Consider the following 25,398-nt stretch of genomic DNA (forward strand, 5'->3'; position numbering starts at 1 on the left):
CTCTGGAATCACTAACAAGTTCAAAGGTCAAGGTCAAAGATTTGTTTCTTTAGTATTATTTTTATTCTCATACCATTAAAATCGTTCTTAGCCCCTGTGGTTAAATTTATATATCTGCTGGCAACAGACATTACTCAAATTTACGACAACTTGGTTTTACCGGCACGTGCCCGACTTGTGTTTAGTCACCTGGCACTAGATTACCGACATATACTCTTTACGGCGCCCTACATTTTTAGCGGGAGCAGACATTATCAGAACATCTTAGAATTAACATGGGCGCCATTTTACTTTTATATCACTTTTTAGTCGTTTATGTGATATTCATTAAATGAAATCACATATTTAAACTTCTAAATGATATCACTGAATGTCGCAGGATACCTCCGGTTGAATGTATGGAACGCCAAATTAACATATATTCAATTAATTGAAGATAGGTTCAATTATTTGAAGATAGGTTCAATTATTTGAAGATAGGTTCAATTTACTTGAAGATAGGTCCAATTATTTGTACCTATCTTTAATTACTTAAAGATAGGTACAATAATATTAAACATATCTTTCATTAAATTGAACCTATCTTCAATTGAATTGAACCTATCTCTAATTGAATTGAACCTATCTTATTGAATATGTTAATTTGGCGTTCCATATGAATGCACTAGGTTCTACTAAATATAAGCTACACTTACATGTTACATGTATCACTGATACGACGTCACTTAAACGACTAAGTAATAGCACTATAAAGGAATACAAACGTTACAGCGACACCTGCCTTTACCGACATAGATCTGACATTAACCAGACTTTTGATTTATTGTTCTCTTCTCTACTGCAAGTTAGCTCTTGTTAAAAATCACCCTCCACTAAACTTTTTGTTCCCATTCATATCACATTCGTTTTAAACATGACATTTTTTTTTTGCTAATTCCATGAGTTCTGTGACTTTCTTTAGTATATACAGAGACATATATACATATATGTCTCTGGTATATAGATATATTAGTATTAATTTCTCAAACTAAGCGCTTAAAAAACAACTTCCGGTGACGAAAACAAGACTGAATTTAATGTATCGGGAATTTATGTCTAAAATTGTTTATTAATTTTTAGTTACAGATAAGACAAAAGATGAAAACTTCCTTATTTGACAAGGCTAGAAGTTAAAAGCTTCCATGGGTCTATTTTGCCTTTTCCAAATACATGAAAATATTTCTTCTTTTAATTTCACAAATAAATACCTAGTCGATCACGTCTTACTGCGAGACAGTCGTCACATGATTCAATGTGAAGGTCGCCGTACACTTCCTGATCTTGGAGCTGAAGGAATTTGACAGATTTAATTTTGAAATGGTGTCGTGTCCGCTTTGTGGTCCCAAACTATCGATATGCTGCACAATCATCAGCATATGGGGAATAGTTATGTTGGTAAGTGCATAGATATTGGCCATGTATTTCTCAGAAATTATAAAATAATGAAACTTAATGTACATATGTAATCGCGAATGACAAACACGTCGACTCGGTCACAAGATCACAAGTTATAACCAGTGTCATTACTAGAACAGGTGCTTTTTGTTGGCTGAAGTCGTTTAGATATTTTCACATATGTTGATAGGACAGGTCTCTCACGACATCTTTAACATTTGTTGCATGTTGACCATGTAAACTAATAAATGCTAATTAATATTTACGTATACCATGTTGCAATTATATTTATCGTTGCCTTAGGCGTAATACAGTTATAGTAATTCTTGCACAAGAAATTTCCTATTATAACACCTTTTAATATCTATCCTGATATGAAATGAGTTTTATACGATTTTGGACAAATTAACTGAAAACTCACCGTTTTGGAATGTAAGATTTAATATTGATTATATATTAATTACCAATCAAATGTTTGATCACCTTTGATTTTTGTGCTAGAAATTGAAATGTTCATTATGTGCCTTCCCCATGGTCCTTTTGTCAGGTGTTATCATAATGCCAGTATCAGATACTACATTTTAAAACAGAACCATTTTTGTCATGGTTTTTATTTATGTTACTGTTTGCTATATCTTATCTTTCCCTTTGAATATGAAATGCTCTAGATCTTAATGTTGTAATTATTATAAACATTCACAATGTTTCTATCATTATGTCTAATGTCTAAGCTCAGGTTAGGAGAGATCTGTTGTGAATAGGCAAGTGGACGATTTATTTGCAGAATTATCAATCTTACTTAAAGTATATAGCTATATGACAATACTTGTTTTAACCATTCTGGTCTACCAAAGATGTATTGTATACAAAAAACAGTCCTAATTTGATTCTATATATTATATACTTCCAGGCTATACTTGGAGCCTTCTTCCAGATTCACAGTCCAGCACTGTTTGAGGACATCCCTAAAGACGAAGACGAATGGAAACACCAGAACTACAGCATGGCATATGTACACGAAAAATATGAGCAGACCGCTCTCAACTGTTTCATTGCTGCAGGCATTTACGTCTTCTTTTTCTTCTTTTCCTGTTGTCAACAAAGAATGCACGCCAAAGCCAGTTATGAAATGTCATAAACCTGCCGTGAACAAACTTGGAGCCATGATGAATATCTTACCACAAATCCAATTAATAATCTGGAATTAAACATTTGTCATGTTAAAACAAATTCCACAAGAACATATTGACATTCTACACATTATGGAAGAAAGGGAAAAGAAAAAAGACAGGGAATTAGGATCTACACATAGAGCTGCAAGTTTCTTAAAAAATTGACATTTAAATTCCAGATTCCAACTGTGAGAAAATCTAACATAATACCAGGGTATACTTTGTAGATGATAATCTGGTATCAGTATGTAATGTAGTAATAGTATTGGTTGTATTTATGATTTATCAAATTTAACATTAATACTATGACCAATCTGCACTGGTAAGATTATTACTTCATGTTAAAACATTCCTGAAACATTGTCTCCTGTGACCAAAACTCGAGTTTGAGTCTCGTGATTTACCAACCGTAGTTTATATGTCGTATTTGACCTATTAAGCACACATGCCCTGATAAGCACACCCACCTTTTTTTGTGAAAAAGGATCAGTGTACTTACCGGTAATCAAAATCCATAAAACCATGGCCACTTCCTCACTGATATGTCACGATAGTTCTCTGCATTACAATACCAAGCCAATAGGTTAAATGGCTAAATTTTAGATTTTTTATTTCAAATTTTAGTATATTTTCTTTTAAACATTCAACTATTTTATCAATCTTTGCCAGGATTATTCTTTCCTAAATTTATTTGGCCACTTTAAAACTGATACATTTAAATGCCTGATGACCAACTAGTAAATACATCATCTAGTGATGTTCTACATGATATCACCTCAAAAATGAATAAATTTTACTTGTGAAATCACAACAACCCTAGCCTTCCAACAGTATCTTTGTTTCTACCAGAAACAGGAACAGGTATGAAGAGTTATAGGTAGTGATATATTCAGCTATATGTAGAAAACTTAAGTACTCTTGATACATCTTTCTTTTCTTTGTCCTCCAGCTCTGATTTCACAATCATTTCCTTGAAAATGGTTTCACTGAGTACACACTGTGCTTTTTAGGTCAAATATGGTACCTAGCTAGTTGTAAAAACTATAGTTTATAAATGCATATCGAGCGAGTTGACCTTTTCTGAAATCCTAGTCCTATATATGTATCTGTAGTTTGTGTAGATACATTTAGATGTTAAACAGTGCTGTACATATTTAAATACTGCTGGACTGTGTCCACTTCCTGAGGGGGGTATATTATTGTATGATTTGGGATGTAGAGGATTTACTTCTTTTGGAAGATGATGAAGAGGAAAGGAACCCAGTAGACCCATTCTGTTGTAATTGTCAATCACAAATGTGCATGCTACACAATTCAATGCCACAGAAATCACAATACTGTACATCTAACATAGTCCATGTTGTAACAGTCATATCGACAATTATGCATTTTTGGTTACTAAATAGTATTGACAATAACAAACTGACTTTCGCTAGGCCTAGTCATGCAATTGTTGAAAAGATTTGTCCTAGATTATGAAAAGTCATACCCATTTACAAAAAAAAAATGATATTCATTTATTTTCTGAAAAGTGACATTTCCTAAAAAAGGAAATGACAAGTTTTTGGAAGAGTATATGTGGAAAAAGAAGATGAAGAAATCACTGTAGAGAAATTGAATGTCTGAATTAGATAATTTGATTAATTAATGAGGTATTGCCAATGTATTACATTAACCCAGAGTATATATATATCATATAGTGGTGAGCGAGAGAGCTAGTGTAAAAAGGAAAGTTTTTGTTTTACTGTTCTCAAAATGAAGGTCGTTAATGTTACTTTCATCAAAACCTGATTACAGGGTTAATATGAACAACATTTTCTCTGTTTCCCTAATGTATGATTTAACTTGCTGCTGAGCATTTTAGACAGACATGATAATTTTGAGTCCATTGTTGTGCGATTTGATCATCATGCATTAAATAATCATATCACTTGGGTCAATCAAATCTTGCGCGAAATTTTTATTTAGGCCCTAAAATATTGATATGGAGTTGGCTTTGACATTAGAATTAATTTAAGAATATGAATTTGGAGGCAGATTGCGATTGTTTTCCGAGATATAATTAAGTAAAGATGTGGATATAATTATCAAAAATCTTTTATGTCGAAGGAAATCAATTCAAACAATCAAAAAGATTTTATCTTGGAAAGAACAATGTTTATTATATATAAAATGCACACTGGTGTATACTTGGTACTTATGTTAAAATTATACACATAAAATTTCTATATATGGTTGTATATGTTATTTCTTTGTATGTTTGTTTTTACCGTCAGTGAATGGATATGTGAATAGGAGATTTATAGGTATTATTTAAATAATGTTGTCACTTTGTGTTTATTTAATTTGAATTATAAATCTTTGATTTTGAAAGTTGCCGTGATTCCAATATCAGGTTTTATCTGATATAGAACCATTGGTATGACTGTTAAATTGGTGTATGTAGCAAGGTTTAATTGGTACCCTATTGTGATCAGTCATGTGAGGATTTAATTAAATTATGTATGTTAATGGAAAAATATGTCTTGTTTATTTTTTGTCGTTCCAATATTGAATTTAGATTAAAGGTATATGTGACCTTAGTATTTCCAGTATCTCAAAAAGTAAAGAGTTCCTTGTAGACAACATGTTCTGTCTTCATGACCGGAGCTTTACTTGATGGGCCAATGCATGAAGACCTGTCTATTGTCTAATGTATCCGCCCATAATGATATTTACTAGGAGAATACAGGAAAACTGTTTGTGCTCGTCATTTGCCTGTAACATGAGAGTATCTCTTGAGTCACAGCCTGTAGTTGAGAGTATCTCTTGAGTCACGGTCTGTTGTTGAGAGTATCTCTTGAGTCACGGCCTGTAGTTGAGACAATTTCTTGAGTCACGGCCTGTACTTGAGAGTATCTCTTGAGTCACGGCCTGTAGTTGAGACTATCTCTTGAGTCACGGCCAGTAGTTGAGACAATTTCTTGAATTGCGGCCTGTAGTTGAAAATATCTCTTAAGTCACGGCCTGTTGTTGAGAGTATTTCTTGAGTCACTGTCTGTAGTTGAGAGTATCTCTTGAGTCACGGCCTGTAGTTGAGAGTTTCTCTGGAGTCACGGCCTGTAGTTGAGAGTATCTCTTGAGGCAAGGCCGTTAGTTGAGAGTTTCTCTTGAGTCACAGCCTGTAGTTGAGAGTTTATCTTGAGTCACGGCCTGTAGTTGAGAGTATCTCTTGAGTCACGGCCTGTAGTTGAGAGTATCTCTTGAGTCACGGCCTGTAGTTGAGAGTATCTCTTGAGTCACGGCCTGTAGTTGAGAGTATCTCTTGAGTCACGGCCTGTGGTTGAGAGTTTCTCTTGAGTCACGGCATGTAGTTGAGAGTATCACTTGAGTCACGGTCTGTAGTTGAGAGTATCTCTTGAGTCACGGCCTGTAGTTGAGAGTATCTCTTGAGTCACGGCCTGTAGTTGAGAGTATCTCTTGAGTCACGGCCTGTAGTTGAGAGTATCTCTTGAGTCACAGCCTTGTAGTTGAGACTATTTCTTGAATCACGGCATGTAGTTGAGAGTATCTCTTGAGTCACGGCCTGTAGTTGAGAGTATCTCTTGAGTCACGGCCTGTAGTTGAGAGTTTCTCTTGAGTCACGGCCTGTAGTTGAGAGTATCTTTTGAGTCACGGCCTGTAGTTGAGAGTATCTCTTGAGTCACGGCATGTAGTTGAGAGTTTCTCTTGAGTCACGGCCTGTAGTTGAGAGTATCTCTTGAGTCACAGCCTGTAGTTGAGAGTTTCTCTTGAGTCACGGCCTGTAGTTGAGAGTATCTCTTGAGTCACGGTCTGTAGTTGAGAGTATCTCTTGAGTCACGGCCTGTAGTTGAGAGTATCTCTTGAGTCACGGCCTGTAGTGGGTGGGGGGGGGGGGGGGGGGCTACATACTAACGGTTTGTACCGATTTATTTGACTGTAATATGAGAGTATCTAGAGTCAAAACCACAGTCATTGAAATTCAAAAGTTAGATGTTCTCCAATAAAGTATCCTACAGAGACGGTAAGTGATCACAACGGGAGACGGTAAGTGATCACAACCGTTGTGATTTCAAGCGTGGATTCTGGCCAGCTGTACACTTCACATCTTTTTAAGCTCATCTTCCAAAATTTTATAAAGAGCATAGCCTGACTTTCATGTGTCAACTTTTCCTTTAAAACAACTTCTTACTAACTAAGAGGGCCAGAACTATGCTAATGGGCCAGTAACATGCTGCCATGAAGGGCTAATAAGCTTGTTCAAATGTAGCATGGGCCAATTGTGTGAAATCTCACTCGAAATAACTCCCTTTGAATGAATTGACTTCCTATGAAGGTCACAGGGATCAAAGGTATACTTTCAAGGTCACATGGGTCGAATGTATGTAAAACGCCCTTAAACGGCTATGCCAAGAGTCATGCTATTGGGCCAGTAGCATGCTGGGATAAGAGACTATCAAGTTTGTTCAAATGAATGACAAAGTCCTTGCATTCTTTCAAAGCAGCATGAGCCAAAAATGTTAAAATCTTGAAATCAAATCTTTTGCATTTCCAAAAGGCCCACGTGCTGAGATGAAGGCAGATCAAATGTGTTAACATGAATGACCTTGGTGGAATATATTTATGTCACGTGGGCTACTTATATCTGAAATTATTTGTTCCTGTATATTCAGGGTTTAACATTTACCGGTTATTGACGATAATTGGATCTCAATTTTGTGTTTTCTCTTACGTTATTTAAAGAGGCTTACCCGCAGACGGACCGGTAAACGGCACATCTCCGATCACTAAATAAACTTCAGTACACGTTTCTATGTGACAAAATTAGAGGCTTTCCGACTTTATTTCTTGAAAACAATTACAGAATATGTATTTAAAAGACGTTTTAAAACTCAACCTGAGAGGGAAATGTATGGAATATAACGGCAAATCTTCTTTGTAAATCGCCGCTGCCTTTGAAGTTATCACTGTGCGGCACTGTGCACGTGCTTGTTTCTTTGATGTGTCAATCAAATTAGACTCCACTGTATAGCGGGGACTTATTGCGGGTTGCGATTAAATAAATAATATTTAAAAATGAGGTTTTAATATCACTTTTCAGCGTTTTATAAGGAAAATAAAATGAAAAACTCAACAATTCCAACAATCTGTCATGTGTAAAAAATCTTTTTCTATTAGCCAATTGTTCTGATCTCTCTGCGGGCAAGCCTCTTTAATCTCGAGATGTTCTTGATCTTTATCATTGCATTCCGTACTCTGGTTGGCTTTATAGTTAATGCCTATTGTACCTTTCTCCCATTTTTTAAGTATTCCAAAATGGCATCATCCTCTCCTGATAAACCCCTTTTCTTCCCTCCAAGTACTTCCTTTGCTGTTTCGTTGCAGGCTTTTTCTATGTTGTTATTCATCACTACTAAAGACTGATCTCCCTGTGCTTGCTCTTCTTCCTTGGAGTACTTAGTTAGTATTCGGAATCTATTTTGTTTTCAGTTTAAGGCAAAATTGTTCCCTCACTTCTTCTCTTTTCAACTTATCATATTTCATTCTGTTTTTCTCTAACTTTATGTTCTCTTTAATTACTATTTCACAGTTGTGTATGAGGTCGCTGTCAATGTCCGCAACTCTATACCCTGCATGGTGTCTCTGAATGAAGCTCTAAACTTTTATTGACTGAAATAATATCTATTTTGGCTCTGTGTTTCCATTCAGTGAAACATGTCATCCTGTGTATGTGTGTGAGAATAACGTCCCCGCAATCACGAGGTTGTTCATCGTACACATTCACATAGCCCCTCCCCATTGTCATTCCTCATACCCACCCCGTAGCTTCTTATACTCTCCTCAAATAGCTCTGGTCTGTAACCAATTTTGGCATCCATGTCGCAAATACTAATAAGCATATCATGATGATAAACTTTCCCAGCTACAGTATCAGATACGTGCAACTTCTGATAGAAATGGTTCATGTCGTCCACATTTATGTCATAAGTAGTTGCAATAACGACCAACAATGTCTCAACATCTCAATGTCTCAATATCTCGATATCTCAATGTCTCGATATCTCAATATATCAATATCTCAATATCTAAATGTCTCGATATCTCGATATCTCAATATATCAATATCTCGATATCTCAATGTCTCGATATCTCGATATCTCAATATATCAATATCTCGATATCTCAATGTCTCGATATCTCAATGTCTCAATATCTCGATATCTCAATGTCTCGATATCTCAATGTCTCAATATCTCGATATCTCAATATCTCAATATCTCAATATCTCGATATCTCAATGTCTCAATATCTCGATATCTCAATATCTCAACACCTCAATGTCTTGATATCTCAATATCTCAATGTCTCAATATCTCAACACCTCAATGTCTCGATATCTCAATATCTCAACACCTCAATGTCTCAATATCTCAACACCTCAATGTCTCGATATCTCAATATCTCAACACCTCAATGTCTTGATATCTCAATATCTCAACACCTCAATGTCTCGATATCTCAATATCTCGAGATCTCAATGTCTTAATATCTCGAGATATCAATGTCTCAATATCCCAATATATCAATGTCGCGATATCTCAATGTCCCAATATCTCGATATCTCAATGTTTCAATATATCGATATCTCAATATCTTGATATCTCAATATCTCAATGTCTTAATATCTCGAGATCTCAATGTCACAATATCTCAATGTCTTAATATCTCGAGATCTCAATGTCCCAATATCTCGATATCTCAATGTCCCAATATCTCAATTTTGTTTAAACTTGGCCCTTGGATTGGCAAATGGCATTATTGGCCTCTGAGTTTCCTCTTTGCTTTTTCTCACAGCGCCATGCTCTCTTCCCTCTCTATTGCCTTCGGGTTTGGAAACAATGCCTCTTCAATTCTAAGTGTTTCTTGTTTCTGTAATCAGCATTTTCCCAGTATCGGTTAGTCCAATGTCCGAAATACCAAAAACTGAAGGATGGGATGATTGTACCCTAAAGTACCCTAAAATGCAGTGGCAGTATATAAGAATGGTTTAAATAGTGGAGACACCTCTGGATATATTAAACACGGTCCAAAGATATGTGATAATTGATAACCACAATCAGTATGTAATTATATGTTCATAGGCGCACATCCTGATAAATCTTGATATTTACATTCAATAGTTATTTCATTGCGCTCATATTCGATGCTATACTATCTGAGTTATCATATACATCAGGCAAATCACAAATCACTCCAGTCAGCGAGCCGTAAATTCAGCAATTCTGTGTTGTAACCTGGCCATCCAGATTTCATCTGTCAGTTATTGCAGATATGCACCACCATGGTAGCACCAAAGGCTACCTATAACGCGATAAATCTTCATTTTACGAATATGCCTTTGAATTATTCAAACTTTTTGAATTCATCCAGGTTTCATTGAATATTTGATTTGTAAGTTTTTGTCAATATGGCTATTTGTGTATGCATAAAATCCACATGGCTTATTGATTTCAACGCGATGTTTGTACCACAGACGGAACATGATAATATCTCAGTATTTAACGGAACGACTAGGATCCGATCTGTGTGTTTTCCATGGATTATATAGCTACTCATTAGTGACATACTTGCCTGCCTAATTTTCGAATTCGTTGTCATAACTAGCTTGTCGGAGAGACCAAATATTTCTCTTTCCGTTGATATATGAGAAAGATGCATGTTTAGCGAATCGTAACATAATGTAAATCAATTCTAAAAGCACTTGTTCGGCTTTCTCTCCTAGGAGGTGAACAGGTGTACTATCTATCTTTGATACGTGTATATATTGACCTTGGGTAAGGAATGACAAGTCTCTGTAAAATTGATACGTCAGTTTGATGTATTCAATAAATGTACAATAATATCACTTTTGTCGGTTATCAGTCGTGATATTTCTTGTTATTCGACAGTGTTTCATGTCGGAAAATATATATATTAGAGATCATTCGGAGAAAGGTTCTTATTGCTATGTTTTAACCACAGGGGCTTGACACGATTTTCCAAATGATGGTCCATATATATATGTATTATAGTGACACTATAATACATATATATATGGACCATCATTTGGAAAATCGTGCCAAGCCCCTGTGGTTTTAACCACAAGGACTCGATACTAATTCCAAACCCACGGTCCATACATATGCATATGTATCTTTGGTTGGGTACTCATACCAAGTCCCTGTGATTTTGGCATGGAGGTGAGCAGGAACGGAAAGTGTTTTTGAGATGACCCCTAGCTTGTTTTAATGGTTTCGGTGTCCGTCTCCACACTCCTTGCCATGTCTACTTCAAAATGTGAAATGTCGAATAGTCAGTAGTGAAAAGGCATGCAAAGCATTTATATAAGATGTCAAAAAGCAAAAGAAGGAGATTTACGACATGACAGTTTTGCACACAGCACACCTTCAGGTTTGGTCGTTCTAGGTTCCCATACATGCTCTGAAACTGACAACATCCACAGCCACGACGTATTAGAAGCTGTTTCGGCCATAACGTTCTGTTCATACCACTGGTACTTTTAACATGTTACCATACCTGACAGAATAATGGTCATTGTTATTAATTTGCACCAGATTTTCTAGATAAGGTGGACATATTCCATGGATAATTTTAAAAGTTTCAATTGCTATTGTCCTCAGTTTTTCCACATATAACATATTTGTCTGTGGTTTTCTTAATAAGACACCATGACTTGAATAAAAATTTGGGAAAACAAATTCCAGTGTCCTATAGTTTACTTTCTCGATTTTGTCAGTAATACTTTTATTACAGAAGTGCCAAACCAAGGGACAGAAGTTAAAATTTAATAAAACGAAAAAGCTATAAATTGGCTTTCGGCCTTTAAAGTTAGGTGTTGTCCAATTCGTTTCAATTCATTGATCTATCTAGATGCCTTGCTACACATTTAGTTAATTTCGACTCCATGGAGGAAATTTGAAGATTCTTCATACAGAATACTGTTATTACCCATTTCTGTTCAAAAGTCTGTTTACCTATATCAAAGACCCGAGTATCTAAAATTTATCTGGATTTGCCTGCATCTGGTTTACATCAAACGATTTGATTAAATCTGAGCTTTCCCTTTCTGAAACTTCTATCAATATCTAAAGACAAGAATTTGCATATGATAAAGTATTGTCGTCAACAGAATTTAACAATATTGCATCATTTACGGCGTAAAAATGTCATTTATGAACATAAAAAAGTAGGGGTCTCACGATGGAGCCTTGAGGTACTCCCTTCACAGTGTTTTCATATGTAGTGGAACCATTTCCTATTTTCTCCCATTGTTTCCGAAAGCTGGTTATCAGCGTCAAGGCAAAACAAATACCTTAGATAGGTCTGTAAGTATGGCCTCAATAAAGTCATTTCTATCCAATGGAAAACTGTCCGAAAGGACCTGGTGGCAAGACATTGCATGGCTGGCCATTGTCTGTAGTTTCCCTTAAAAAGGGGACCTCAAATATCGATTAATTTAAACAAACTTACAAGATTTTCACATTTTCGCTATGCCATTAGAAAGAAGGTATTTCTATGTTTTTCATACAGCACTGATATAAGTAAATAATGTAAGAGTACCTAAAACTAGGGACTTTGAATCTCTGCGTCCATATTACAGCCTGGTCAAGTAATCCAGCAAAGAAGACATTATATAGTATTTGATCAACTATGAAATATCTTTTTATTTGATTTGACATGAATAGTTTTAATTAATTTTTAAATCTACTTTTATCTTGTGAATGAATGAAGAAGGGGGGGGGGGGGGTGTTCTTGAAAATCAAAATTAAACATCACTTCGAGTGCTGCTATGTTTTTAGTTCGAACGCGCCCAACTTTTGGTATGCAAATCGAACACGCTGACATTTTTTCAAAGAGCCAATCAAAGTCCACCTTTACTGCAAGATTTCAACATGGCGCTGTCAAGAGGTAAATTTCATTTCGCCGGTTGTAACTTTCAGAAGAAATGATTAATAAGCAAACATGTACAAATTAAATTCCAAAATACCTCTCAACAAAAGTGATAGTTGATATGCAGTTGTATTTTAAACGTAACACTCACACATATAGGCAAACACTGCCCAGTCAGTATTTTGGACTTTGACCCTTTAACTGTCAGCAAAACTTCCAAGTTCTTAATCTGTAGATCCAAGTTCTGACAATATTTGTACCTTAAATCTTGCGGGCCGAAATGTCCAGGAGAAAACATATGCTAACCACAATCACACAATATCGACATATAGTATTTGTGTTTTGGCAGGCACGTTAACATGATCTTTTGTCAGTGGTTTTATTTTATAACCATGACTTTAACACTTTAATAATGAAAGTATAAACAGAAAACAACAACGTTAGAATCTATCTGATTTCTTAATTTTAAAAAAAATGCCAAAATTACAGATACATACATGTATCTACTATTTTAAGAGCTGTGATTGAATTAAGATGTAGCCTACAAATTATCTAGTCTTAAAAAATCTTCATCGATAAAAATAAGCATTTTTTAGTATGGATGACAGAGACAGACATGTATATTGAATCAGAGACATATATACAGTACATATATATATATATGTCTCTGATTGAATATATTCCCTTGTGCAACGTGTAACATGGCCGTTAGCTATAGTATAGTCTAAACTTGTGTGTACATATGCATTTTAAAGGGAAACTTCTATTAGCTGGAGTTGGCAAGGTAACTAAATTTTCTGTAGTAGAGCTGGATACAGAGCTGTAACTTATGCACATGTGCAATACTGTAAGTTACATCGCATATTTATTGTATTATGCCCTCCCCTTGCTACTACTAACTATAAACGCTCTTCTTTTTAGCTCACCTGTAAAAAGAGCAAGTGAGCTTATACTGTGGTGTGGCGTCCTTGTACATCAACTTTTCCCATAAAATAACTTCTTCCCAATAACCCCAGAGATCTGCTTTTGGGCCGTAGCATGTTTGGGTGAAGGGCTACCAGTTTTGTTCAAATAAATGATCTTGACAGACATTGAGGTCAAATATCTTTAATGACTTCTCAATAACCAAGAGTCCTGGGCACCTGATATTGGGGGAAAAGGATACCATTTTTGTTCAATTGAATGACCTTGACCTACATTCAAGGTCACAAAGATAAGATATGTTGAAATTTTTAAAAGACGACTTCTCTATAACCAAGAAACCCTGAGACCTGATATTGGCTGAAAAAACCTGGAGAGCGATACAGGCCCAATTGGCCTCTTGTACATTGTCTCTTATGAAGGAATATCATGTAAAATTAAAGCTGCTTTCTAACAACATTGCAAAGTTTAAGGGAGAGAGCTTGAGTTTCTCTTAAATATATTTGATGTATTGAAGACAATAGGTACTAGCTGAGGTGTGTTCAAAGGTCAAAGAAATTCTGTTTTGATTTCCAGCTGTAAATGGCGTGTTTATCGTGGCTGCCAAGCGAACAGCCTTTGGGACGTTTGGAGGCAAACTGAAAGGCATGTCGGCTACTGCCATGATGGAAGAGGCATCGAAGGCAGCTCTAGCGGCCGGAAATGTGAACCCCGAGAATGTCAGCTCTGTCATCATAGGGAACGTAATACAGGTAAGAACTCATTCAGCTGAGGGTGGAATGTCAACTTCTTCATATATGTTTTGTATACATTGTATACGTTTGATATTGAAAGAAAGAAGGTAGCACAAGGTCTACTTAACAGAAAAATATTATGTCCTATTTGAAATTCAAATTAATGTATATTGTTTAATGAAATATTTTGATGGTCACTTTAATTTTATACAGCGCATGTCCTGGTATAATAGTTATTCTTTTCCAAATGTATTAGTGCAGAGATTTGAAGGTCATGGAAGATGCAATTTAAGCAATCTCCTGAATTATTAGTCCCTTCCGTGAAACGGGGGGGGGGGGGGGGGGGGGGGGGGGCTATATATAGGTTTCCATCTGTCAGCTGTCTGTCCATTTGTCAGTCTGTCCACTCAGTTTTCCACACTTTTCTTAGCCATGTTTCAAGGTATGTTGGTGAAAATTTGTATGTAACTTCAGTACAATTGCAAGTAGCTACAGATCAAGTTTCTGGGTTTTTGGGTCAAAGTAACTGACTATTTTTAGCTGAGGGAGGGGGGGGGGGGGGGGGGAGTGATTGGGGACAGGTATTGCTTTAGAAACACCCAGCATGCTTGTTAAAATGAGGCAATAAATTGGTTGGAAGAAGCAAAGTAGTAATCCAAGAACATCTAAAAAAAAATAACACAATAAATGTTATTCCGTGTCATTTAAAAACTTTTGAATATTTGAACAGTCATCTACAGATGCTATATACCTGGCACGACACGTCGGTCTGAGGTCTGGTGTACCAGAGGCTGCTCCATCCCTTTGTGTAAACAGGCTGTGTGGCTCAGGCTTCCAAGCTGTTATCAACGGAGCTCAGGTAAGTAGTTCTGGCCCAGTGTTATACATACCAATGTATATTCTATACAGAGTTCTGGCACAGTGATGTACTCTATACAGAAAAATGTAATACAGCACAGGTAAGTAGGTATGACCCAGTGATGTAGTCTATACAGAAAAATGTAATACAGCACAGGTAAGTAGGTATGGCCCAATGATGTATTCTATACAGAAAAATGTAATACAGCACAGGTAAGTAGGTATGGCCCAATGATGTATTCTATACAGAAAAATGTAATACAGCACAGGTAAGTAGGTATGACCCAGTGATGTACTCTATACAGAAAAATGTAATACAGCACAGGTAAGTAGGTATGGCCCAATGATGTATTCTATACAGAAAAATGTAATACAGCACAGGTAAGTAGGTATGACCCAGTGATGTACTCTATACAGAAAAACATAAAACAGCACAGGTAAGTAGGTATGGCCCAATGATGTATTCTATACAGAAAAATGTAATACAGCACAGGTAAGTAGGTATGGCCCAGTGATGTACTCTATACAGAAAAATGTAATACAGCACAGGTAAGTAGGTATGACCCTGTGATGTACTCTATACAGAAAAATGTAATACAGCACAGGTAAGTAGGTATGACCCAGTGATGTATTCTATACAGAAAAACGTAATACAGCACAGGTAAGTAGTTATGACCCAGTGATGTATTCTATACAGAAAAATGTAATACAGCACAGGTAAGTAGTTATGACCCAGTGATGTATTCTATACAGAAAATTGTAATACAGCACAGGTAAGTAGGTATGGCCCAGTGACGTATTCTATACAGAAAAACGTAATACAGCACAGGTAAGTAGTTATGACCCAGTGATGTATTCTATACAGAAAAACGTAAAACAGCACAGGTAAGTAGTTATGGCCCTGTGATCTACTCTATACAGAAAAATGTAATACAGCACAGGTAAGTAGGTATGACCCAGTGATGTACTCTATACAGAAAAATGTAATACAGCACAGGTAAGTAGGTATGGCCCAATGATGTATTCTATACAGAAAAATGTAATACAACACAGGTAAGTAGTTATGACCCAGTGATGTATTCTATACAGAAAAATGTAATACAACACAGGTAAGTAGTTATGACCCAGTGATGTACTATATACAGAAAAATGTAATACAGCACAGGTAAGTAGGTATGGCCCAATGATGTATTCTATACAGAAAAATGTAATACAGCACAGGTAAGTAGGTATGGCCCAATGATGTATTCTATACAGAAAAATGTAATACAGCACAGGTAAGTAGGTATGGCCCAATGATGTATTCTATACAGAAAAATGTAATACAGCACAGGTAAGTAGGTATGACCCAGTGATGTACTCTATACAGAAAAACGTAAAACAGCACAGGTAAGTAGTTATGGCCCAGTGATGTACTCTATACAGAAAAACGTAATATCACATTTTGTAAAAGACTTTTTAAAAGAAACTTAATTTTAGAACATATGCAAATTTTGAAGTCAATAATATTATTTTGTGTTTCGTTTTCACATGAGTCTGAAATTATATTTGTGTTTTGTTTGTTCGTTTAAAAAAAATGTTTGTAACATATGGCAAAGAATAAGATGCAGAAAATCAGTCACTAACCCAAATCCTTATTATAACTTTCCAGGACTTGAGTCTAAATTGATACTCACTTGACATTGATCTTATCAGTATATTGATCAACAACTATTGATAACTCGATATAACCCTTAACATTACCATGATGTACAAATCGTACAATAAGATTTGAATGAATCACAACATTGGCCAGCACAATAACTAATTATATAATAAATAGAAAAATTGCATTATCTGGTTAGTTAGTTTTTGTTTATTGATGGTATAGCTTTGTCAGTATGATATGTTTAATTGCTTTCAGGAAATCATGCTGGGTGAGAGTGAGATTGTTCTTGCTGGAGGAACTGAGAGCATGAGCCAGGCTCCGTTTGCAGTCCGCGATATCCGCTTTGGAACCACCTTGGGAAAACCTATCCAGGTCAGAACTCGCAGTAATCTTTTATGTCTATGTTTTATCAATGTAAACGGTAGATTTACATGATCATCAGTTATTTCATCTGGGGCCTGTTTGTTCATACAGACAATTTGGTTCGTCAGTTGTTACATTTAAAACAAATATCTCGACGGACCTGCAAATGTTAATACAGGCCTTGGAAGTCTTTGTCAAGACTCGTCTGAAAACGATATAAAATCACCAGGTCCGTCTTTATTTCATAAACGAACAACACCGGTCCAAGTAGTCTAACCGTTTGGACCGCAAAAACGAAATCGGCCCTGGTGTTTTTGTGGAGTTACTGTATAATACTATACCTTGGTAGGTACTATACAATTTATTTATCGTCTTTTCTTTCTCTATTACAATAATGTTAATAGTCCTAATGTTTTGTGGTATTGTTACATGTCGGTTTCTGAAGTCCTTGGATCTTGAGCTGAAAATAGTTGTTCTGGTATTGAAGTGTCCAATCATTTTAGCTGTCTTTTTATAGACTCTAAATGAGTTAATGATAGCAAGTTTGGTAGCGATACGATTCATATCATGATACAGGTGTCACAATACAATACATATCACTATATATGAGAAACTGATGACCTACAAGTATCAGATATCTGGTATTCTATCGTACAGTAGTCATGTTTTGTTTGTGGTATTTAAATTTCTGGAATATTAGAGTCTTTGTCTACATTTGTTACAAAAAACCATTTGTTTTGTCTGTTTCCCATGAAGCGTTCTTGAATTTAGATAATTTTGATTTGAAAGAACTCCAACAGGCAGCTTTATAAGCCGCTGGAACGGCCTTGTCAGCCATGTTGTTCACTTCAAAACATAAGCTAACATTGGCCAAGGGAGATAACTACACATTTTCAAGTATCGCGATACAAATCAAGGATAGACGATGCATCGGTGCACCACTCTGCCATCCAATACATTGATGCATCGGTGAATCGTTACAACTAGTCAATTATGAAAAAAAATGTCAGCATCAGTACTATTAGGAGTTAGATACGGTACTTGCAAATTTCATTCTAATTAACGTACATGACATTGTGTTAATGAAATATCCTATGAAAAATTGATGCATAAACAATACAGATGATAAATATTAAAATGTGAATGTCCTGATTCTAACTTTCAGCTTGAAGATACGCTTTGGGGTGGACTGACAGACACATACACAAAAATGCCAATGGCCATCACGGCGGAGAATCTGGCCATGCAGTACAACATCAGTCGCGAGGACTGTGATACATATGCTCTGCAGTCACAGACACGCTGGAAGGAAGGTTAGTACCGACAGCAAGTGAATGAATTACTGAAGAAATAAAAATTTCAACTTTTCTGTTTAGTTAATGTGGAAATCAAGATTTCAGCTTTTCTTTTCTGTTTATGAGGAAATCAAGTTATCAGCTTTTCTTTTCTGTTAATGAGGAAATCAAGATTTCAGCTTTTCTTTTCTGTTTAATGAGAAAATCAAGATTTCACCTTTTCTTTTTAGTTAATGAGGAAATCAAGTTTATACCTTTTCTTTTTAGTTAATGAGGAAATCAAGTTTTCAGCTTTTCTTTTTAGTTAATGAGGAAATCAAGTTTTCAGCTTTTCAGTTCAGTTAATGAGGAAATCAAGTTTTCAGCTTTTCATTTGAGTTAATGAGGAAATCAAGATTTCTGCTTTTCTTTTTAGTTAATGAGGAAATCAAGTTTTCAGCTTTTCTTTTTAGTTAATGAGGAAATCAAGTTTTCAGCTTTTTGTTTTAGTTAATGAGGAAATCAAGTTTTCAGCTTTTCTTTTTAGTTAAAGAGGAAATCAAGATTTCAGCTTTTCTTTTTAGTTAATGAGGAAATCAAGTTTTCAGCTTTTCGTTTTAGTTAATGAGGAAATCGAGGTTTCAGCTTTTTTTTCTGTTAATTAGGAAATTTGATTCAAGCATTTCTTTTCAGTTCATGAGGAAATCAAGTTTTCTGCTATTCTCTTCTGTTAATTAGGAAATCAATTTGTTAGCTTTTCTGTTCAGTTAATGAGGAAATCAAGTTTTCAGCTTTTCTTTTCTGTTTAATGAGGAAAACAAGATTTCAGCTTTTCTTTTCTGTTTAATGAGGAAATCAAATTTTCAGCTTTTCTTTTCAGTTATTGAGGAAATCAAGTTTTCAGCTTTTCTTTTCAGTTTAATGAGGAAATCAAGATTTCAGATTTTCTTTTCAGTTTAATGAGGAAATCAAATTTTCAGCTTTTCTTTTCAGTTATTGAGGAAATCAAGTTTTCAGCTTTTCTTTTCAATTAATAAGGAAATCAAGATTTCAGCTTTTCATTTCAGTCAATGAGAAAATCAAGATTTCAGCTTTTCTTTTCAGTTATCAAATTAGGAAACTAGGTTTCAGCTTTTCTTTTCAGATATTGAATTAGGAAATTCGTTTCAGCTTTTCTTTTTTGCCTCTTGTCTTCAGTTACACTCTAAATAAATTAGGATAGCATCGACGGCAAAGTAGATAGTGACCTTGCCTGTCACCAAGATGGTCATCTTGTTTAAATTTTCCAGTCATTTAGTTTAAATGTGAAAAAATTTGCCCTTTGTAGTATCATGATTTGGGGCCAGTACTTACAGTAGAATGGTAAGTTTTAAGATACCTTGTATCATTGACTCTTTTTAAACAAATGATTAATTAGGCATGATCAGAAGAAATATTAGTTGTGTGAAATGTTTTTTATGCTTACAGCACAAGACGGTGGTGTATTTAATGCAGAGATTGCCCCACTGACACTTAAAGGCAAAAAAGGTAAGGGAGCAGAATAGATCAGGGTTATATTTTATAGACCTTTCACTGTGTGGTCAGTCTGAGTAATATGTAAGTAACTTTTACTCATTGTGGCGTTAATAATCCCTTCAAATTTTCTAAAGTTTGACGTCTGTTTTAAGTATGACTTAAAACTGACTTTTATTAATGTTGAAAAAATTATGATGTATGCATGCTATATCAACAATTACAAAATATGTCTATATTCACATATATAAATGTTATTACATCGTTGTCGATGTGACACAAAGCCTTACCTTAGATTCCTTGACCAAAATCCTAAGGGCTTTTCCAGTAAAACATCTACCCCACCCCTGGACTCCAGGTTTAGTTAAGGGGTACCACCTATAGAATTTATTTGATAAATTACATAGAAGTAATGGGAAGGCAATCCAACCATGGATAGAAGTGATTTATTGTGGAGGCCTGGGGTCAGGTAGACATTTCAATGCAATAGCCCTAATGAGGAATAGATTTATATATTTCATACATTTCTGATAGTTTTGTGTTTATATTTCTGAGTTTTGTGTTGATGTTTCTGAGTTTTGTGTTGATATTTCTGATAATTTTGTGTTGATATTTCTGATATACAGGACCAGAAACCTTCAGTGTGGATGAACACCCGCGTCCTCAGACCGTCCCGGCGGGACTGGCCAAATTGCCTGCAGTGTTTAAAAAGGACGGAGTAGTGACAGCAGGCAATGCTTCGGTATATATCTCACTTAGATATGACCAGTGTTATTGTTGGCGATGTGTTATCTAATGTATGGCTTAACATTTTAAAACAAGAGCTTTTGACTTGACTGGAAATCATATATTATCATTTGTGATTTTACTGGTGCTATTTCACCCTGTCAGATGCCCATGGTATACACATATATTAATATAGCAAAACAGGAATCAGTTTCATCAACATTCCTTAACTTACAAAATTTTTTATTAGAATTTTCCATAGGAAAACACCAAAGCATTAACGAAGTTTTATAAATGAGATTTTTCTTAAATCCAATCATGCCTTAAGGGAATTTTTTGGGATTTCTTTTAAGTTAATGAACATTAATGAAACCAGACCAGACTTGTTCAAATGTGTGAAATTTCACCCACAGTATAGAAACATATCTACTTAACATCAACAAATATAAAATAATACATCGCCCTAATAATGGTCGTTTATAAGGCCAAATGTTACAAAGTATAAAGGCTGAGCAAGATAGAATTTGTTTTGGATGAAATTAATTTTTTACCAACTCTGAAGTTTTAAAGGGGCATCATTCATTCGGCATCAGAAAACATGCACAATTTCTATTGATGAAATCTATATCAGAACAATGATTATATGAGTATCTGTGTCTATATTTAATGAAACTAGCGCCAAAATGTACAAGAAAAAGGCGTATCGTATACAAATACTTTATGTCTTTGCGATAATTTGTGATATTTCGGGTCAAATTAAGAATTTTCAGGACTTAATAATCGAAGATCTTTGGTTTATCTTGAAAGTAAAACTGCCGTATATGTAAGGATTGTAACTTTTACTACTTGGAAAAAATACGCATTTCTAGTATTAAGCTCAATTTTGATGACCTAAACTTTATTCAAATGAAGGAATGCCCCTTTAAAGATGAAGTGAGAACATATACAATAGGCTATTCTTGTTCATATTAATCGTAATTATTCTTTGTCGGAAGTGTAACATCTTCATGCATTAAGAAAGTAATTCCAAATTAAGGTGTATGATGTATAGTGGAAACTGTTTCATCAATTCGATGAGAGCTGGATGAGTTGGGGAAGTGTTTGTTGTCGTCTGGTTGTATTAAGGAGGTATGTCTAATATAGTACAGACTAATAATGTATACATTCTGGGTGTCCAGGGCGTTTGTGACGGGGCTGCAGCTGTGATTGTAGCCAGCGAGGAAGCTGTGCGGAAGTACAACCTCACACCACTTGCCAGACTTGTCGCTTACGGAATTTCAGGTGACAATTGAAATACTTTTCTTGTGAAATAAACACTTTCAGAGATGGTACAGGGCTTTTTCTCACTGGTTTGGGATGGGGCCTTTTTGTCTCCTTTTTCGAAGAAAGTTGGTTAATTGGGAAAGATTTTTCCATGAGTAAACTGCAAATTTTGGGAATTTGGCTTAAATATGAAATAATTTCATTTTGGAGCGGGGCCCATTAAAGGCCCCGAAAAGCCCTGTCTTATTACAAAGAATTAACAACTGAACTAATTCATGCTGATTGAGAGAGATGGTAGATTTTTTGTGTATCATGGCTAGACACAATGGATGTGAATGACTGTAAATTTGTATGATTGACAGGTTGTGACCCCAAGATCATGGGAATAGGCCCCGCCCCTGCATCTCGCGCAGCTCTTCAGGCGGCAGGCAAAAGTGTGGAGGATATGGATATTGTTGAAGTAAGTAAACATGTTTATTGTGACATCGCGATAGGTAATCTCTTCTTCCAAGTGGTCGTAATTGTTATTATCTATGCCAAACGAGAATATTCTTCATTTCTGTTCAATGTTCGATAGTTTATGGAGCATATCTAAAAGTTTGATCAAAATATTTCAAAGCAACCTTATTTGTGCATTAATTTAAGGTCTGTTATTCTTTTGTCCTGAATTAAGCAGTTCCCCTAGCACATTAATTTGGAAGTCCCTCTTTGTAGGATTTAAATAAGTGACCATATCATAGTTCATTCTCTGTCAGAATAGTACAACTTAAATGTCTTTGATATCAAATGTAATATTACTTGTTCAGTACTAGAATTTCCATATTTTTTCCATAAGAAAAGAGGGTAAAATACAAATTGGTGCAAGAAATATGCACCACATCTTTAGGTAAATTGATGTGTTATGAATATTTCTGTGAATATGCTTTGATGAAATGTTCTGTTGCTTATGACTTCACTCGGATTTCCAGGTAAATGAGGCATTTGCCCCCCAGTACCTCGCAGTTCAGAAGGAATTGGGTCTGAACCCAGAGGTCTCCAACATGAACGGTGGCGCTATCGCTCTCGGTCACCCTCTGGCAGCCTCAGGGACCAGGATCACCGGACACATCGCACATGAACTTCAGTAAGTACAGAGATCTGGCCATGGGATGGCGTCCATTATAGTTTTGTTTTGTTTGTTTTAGTCCTTGAAGCAGTAAAGCCTAATTAAGATGGTCCACACAGGATGAAACCATTTGAGTTATGCTTTAAATTCTCAAAACTCGGAAGTGTTTCCAGCTACACATGAAAAGGAATAGGGAATATTTAAAAAATATAAGGACCTTGAGTTCATTTCTTAAAGTAATGAATTTTATTCTAGAACTGAATTAGAAATGTAAGCATCCATATTATACATTAATCCCCCACAAATTAAAAATCTTTCTAATTGTATTATCATTACTTACTGTGTGGGTTTTCCTGATCATAGTGACTTACATGTACAACATGTCACTTCAATCACTCTCGGTGTCAACGGTTAAAGGTGAAGGTCATATTTCTGCCCATATATTCTACAAACTTTATGGCATTCATTTCTCTCATGTTTGTTTTGGAAAATAAAACTCCCTGATAGTAAATAACACATACTTTTGCTAGATTCAGTTTACAAAGATATACTTTGAAATATAGTTATATTAGCTATCAGATTTTTTTCAGGATTTTGTGTCAAAGGTTTCTGATGATATTTGTGTAACCCTGGTAAATATTAGCCACAATATACCACTCGGCTAGAGAGATCTTCTCTTTAACTCGATCAGTTGAACGTAAGACTAGTAAACCAAAGGTCTCAGGTTCGATCCCTAGCGGAGGCAGTGATTTAAATTTAATAAATTATGTGCTCTGCTACATTTGTTTTATTTTTTTTTCAGTCGTCAAGGTAAAAAGATTGGTCTTGGATCAGCCTGCATTGGAGGTGGCCAGGGAATTACTGTGATACTGGAGAAGGCATAATGACGAGATCATTGACTGGGACGGCCAGGCATTATAACAATTGAACAATGGACAGGAGAATAGTGTGGATAATTTCACTAATTTTTGTTTTACTGAATCAGGAAGAAAGTTCACTGTACACAGGCGATATTCCTTCAAGTGAAATTCATGTGAATTTTTTCATGCGAAATTCATGTGGATTTTTTCATGCGAAATTCATGTGGATTTTTTCATGCGAAATTCATGTGAAAGTCACATGAAATTCACATGAAGAAATTCATATTTCATGTGAAATTTCACATGAAAAATTTCACGCGAATTTCACATTTTTGTCCTATTCACGTGAAATTCTGAAATTTCACGTGAAATTTACATGAAAGAATATTGTCTGTGTTCGGCAATACACACAAATTAACATATCTATTGCGGTGGAAATATTTACATTTTGTACCCCAATTGTTTAAAATTTAATGAAATATGTGAATTGTTAAATGTTACAAACTGATGAAACAAAAGTGATATTTAAATTTTAGGGGTCATGACCTCCTAAACAAAGTGCTGGCTAGACAAAGTGCTGATTGGATTGGAGGGTTGGGCTGGCTTTAATGGGGCTGTTTTTTATCCTGATGGTTGTGGATGAAGATGACACAATATTTAATGACAAAAAAAATTATGATTTCTTGATTCTTTCAAAGAATGATGAAATATATATAATGTGAGGTTATTTATTTGTTCGGGAAATATTTCTCTACATTATGTAGACAGATAAATATGAACTGCTTTAATTGGTTGTGTCAGATTTGCTGTGTATTTACAAAACATTTCTCCCTTTATCAGGGGTTTCCTGCATATCACATATATGATCTCGGAAATAACGATTAATATTTTCCAATATCTTGAAATTTAGAAGATATTAAAGATTAAAAGAATAGAAGTATATAACCCCAAATATGCCTGCAGCTAGGGTTAATTAATTACATAGAATATCTATTTCTGTTCAAATTTCTGAATTTCAAAGATACATGTGGTTTAGCGATAAGGCTGATAGTATTAATTGATAAGGCAGGTGAAATGCATTGTAACTGTGTTGACCTGTGATATCATAAAAAATGTTCACTGTAGTTTGAAATTTTAAGTGAATTACAGTGGTTTTGATAAGTGTGTGTGATTTGGGATGTTCATCGTATAACCAGTGCGAGTGGACTCTGTGTGAAAGTGTGTTATTTATACATATGTAACTGTCACTCATAAGATACATAACTTCCAAAGTGATCAATCAACTCTGTAATATATTGGAGGTTTATATAATAAAATGTTCTATAAATCAAATTTACTAAGTTTTTTGTTTTTTTTTTTGTTTTTTTTGTTTTTTTTATACCTGTCTCAGTTTCACTCAGAAAACTGGAAAAATATCTAAAAAAAATGAAAATAAAAAAATGGATAGCCAAACATGTGAAATTATACATAATAAATAATTGAAGGTGGCAGATTTGCCAGAAATTGTGTATGAACAAAGTACACCTTTAAAACGGACTTAGATTGACATCAACGTCTGTTGTTCATTCAGTCATATC

General features: G+C 35.2%; 2 protein-coding genes across 2 annotated transcripts; both read left to right on the plus strand.

Annotated features, from left to right (window-relative positions):
• The first annotated feature begins 1,284 nt into the window (after positions 1-1,284).
• Positions 1,285-5,125, plus strand: LOC117336773 (ribonuclease kappa-A-like). Its single transcript, XM_033897411.1, has 2 exons — positions 1,285-1,434; positions 2,345-5,125. Exons 1-2 carry the CDS (start codon positions 1,357-1,359, stop codon positions 2,570-2,572), a joined length of 306 nt encoding a protein of 101 aa, XP_033753302.1. The 5' UTR covers positions 1,285-1,356; the 3' UTR covers positions 2,573-5,125.
• A 7,371-nt stretch (positions 5,126-12,496) lies between these two features.
• LOC117336774 (3-ketoacyl-CoA thiolase, mitochondrial-like) lies at positions 12,497-25,157 on the plus strand. Its single transcript, XM_033897412.1, has 11 exons — positions 12,497-12,575; positions 14,055-14,230; positions 14,943-15,071; positions 16,974-17,090; positions 18,247-18,394; positions 19,823-19,882; positions 20,494-20,609; positions 21,772-21,874; positions 22,219-22,316; positions 22,825-22,979; positions 23,764-25,157. The coding sequence occupies exons 1-11, from the start codon at positions 12,560-12,562 to the stop codon at positions 23,843-23,845; spliced, it is 1,200 nt and encodes a 399-aa protein (XP_033753303.1). The 5' UTR covers positions 12,497-12,559; the 3' UTR covers positions 23,846-25,157.
• The last annotated feature ends 241 nt before the right edge of the window (positions 25,158-25,398 follow it).

Source organism: Pecten maximus, chromosome 10 (assembly GCF_902652985.1).
Source record: "Pecten maximus chromosome 10, xPecMax1.1, whole genome shotgun sequence".
In the NCBI taxonomy this organism is placed as follows: Eukaryota; Metazoa; Mollusca; class Bivalvia; order Pectinida; family Pectinidae; genus Pecten; species Pecten maximus.

Coding starts and splice junctions, on each gene's coding strand:
- LOC117336773 (XM_033897411.1), top strand. CDS start 1,357: ATGGTGTCGTGTCCGCTTTGTGGTCCCAAACTATCGATATGCTGCACA. Junction 1,435..2,344: donor TATGGGGAATAGTTATGTTG/GTAAGTGCATAG, acceptor ATATACTTCCAG/GCTATACTTGGAGCCTTCTT.
- LOC117336774 (XM_033897412.1), top strand. Junction 18,395..19,822: donor ACAGACACGCTGGAAGGAAG/GTTAGTACCGAC, acceptor TTATGCTTACAG/CACAAGACGGTGGTGTATTT. Junction 21,875..22,218: donor TGTCGCTTACGGAATTTCAG/GTGACAATTGAA, acceptor TATGATTGACAG/GTTGTGACCCCAAGATCATG.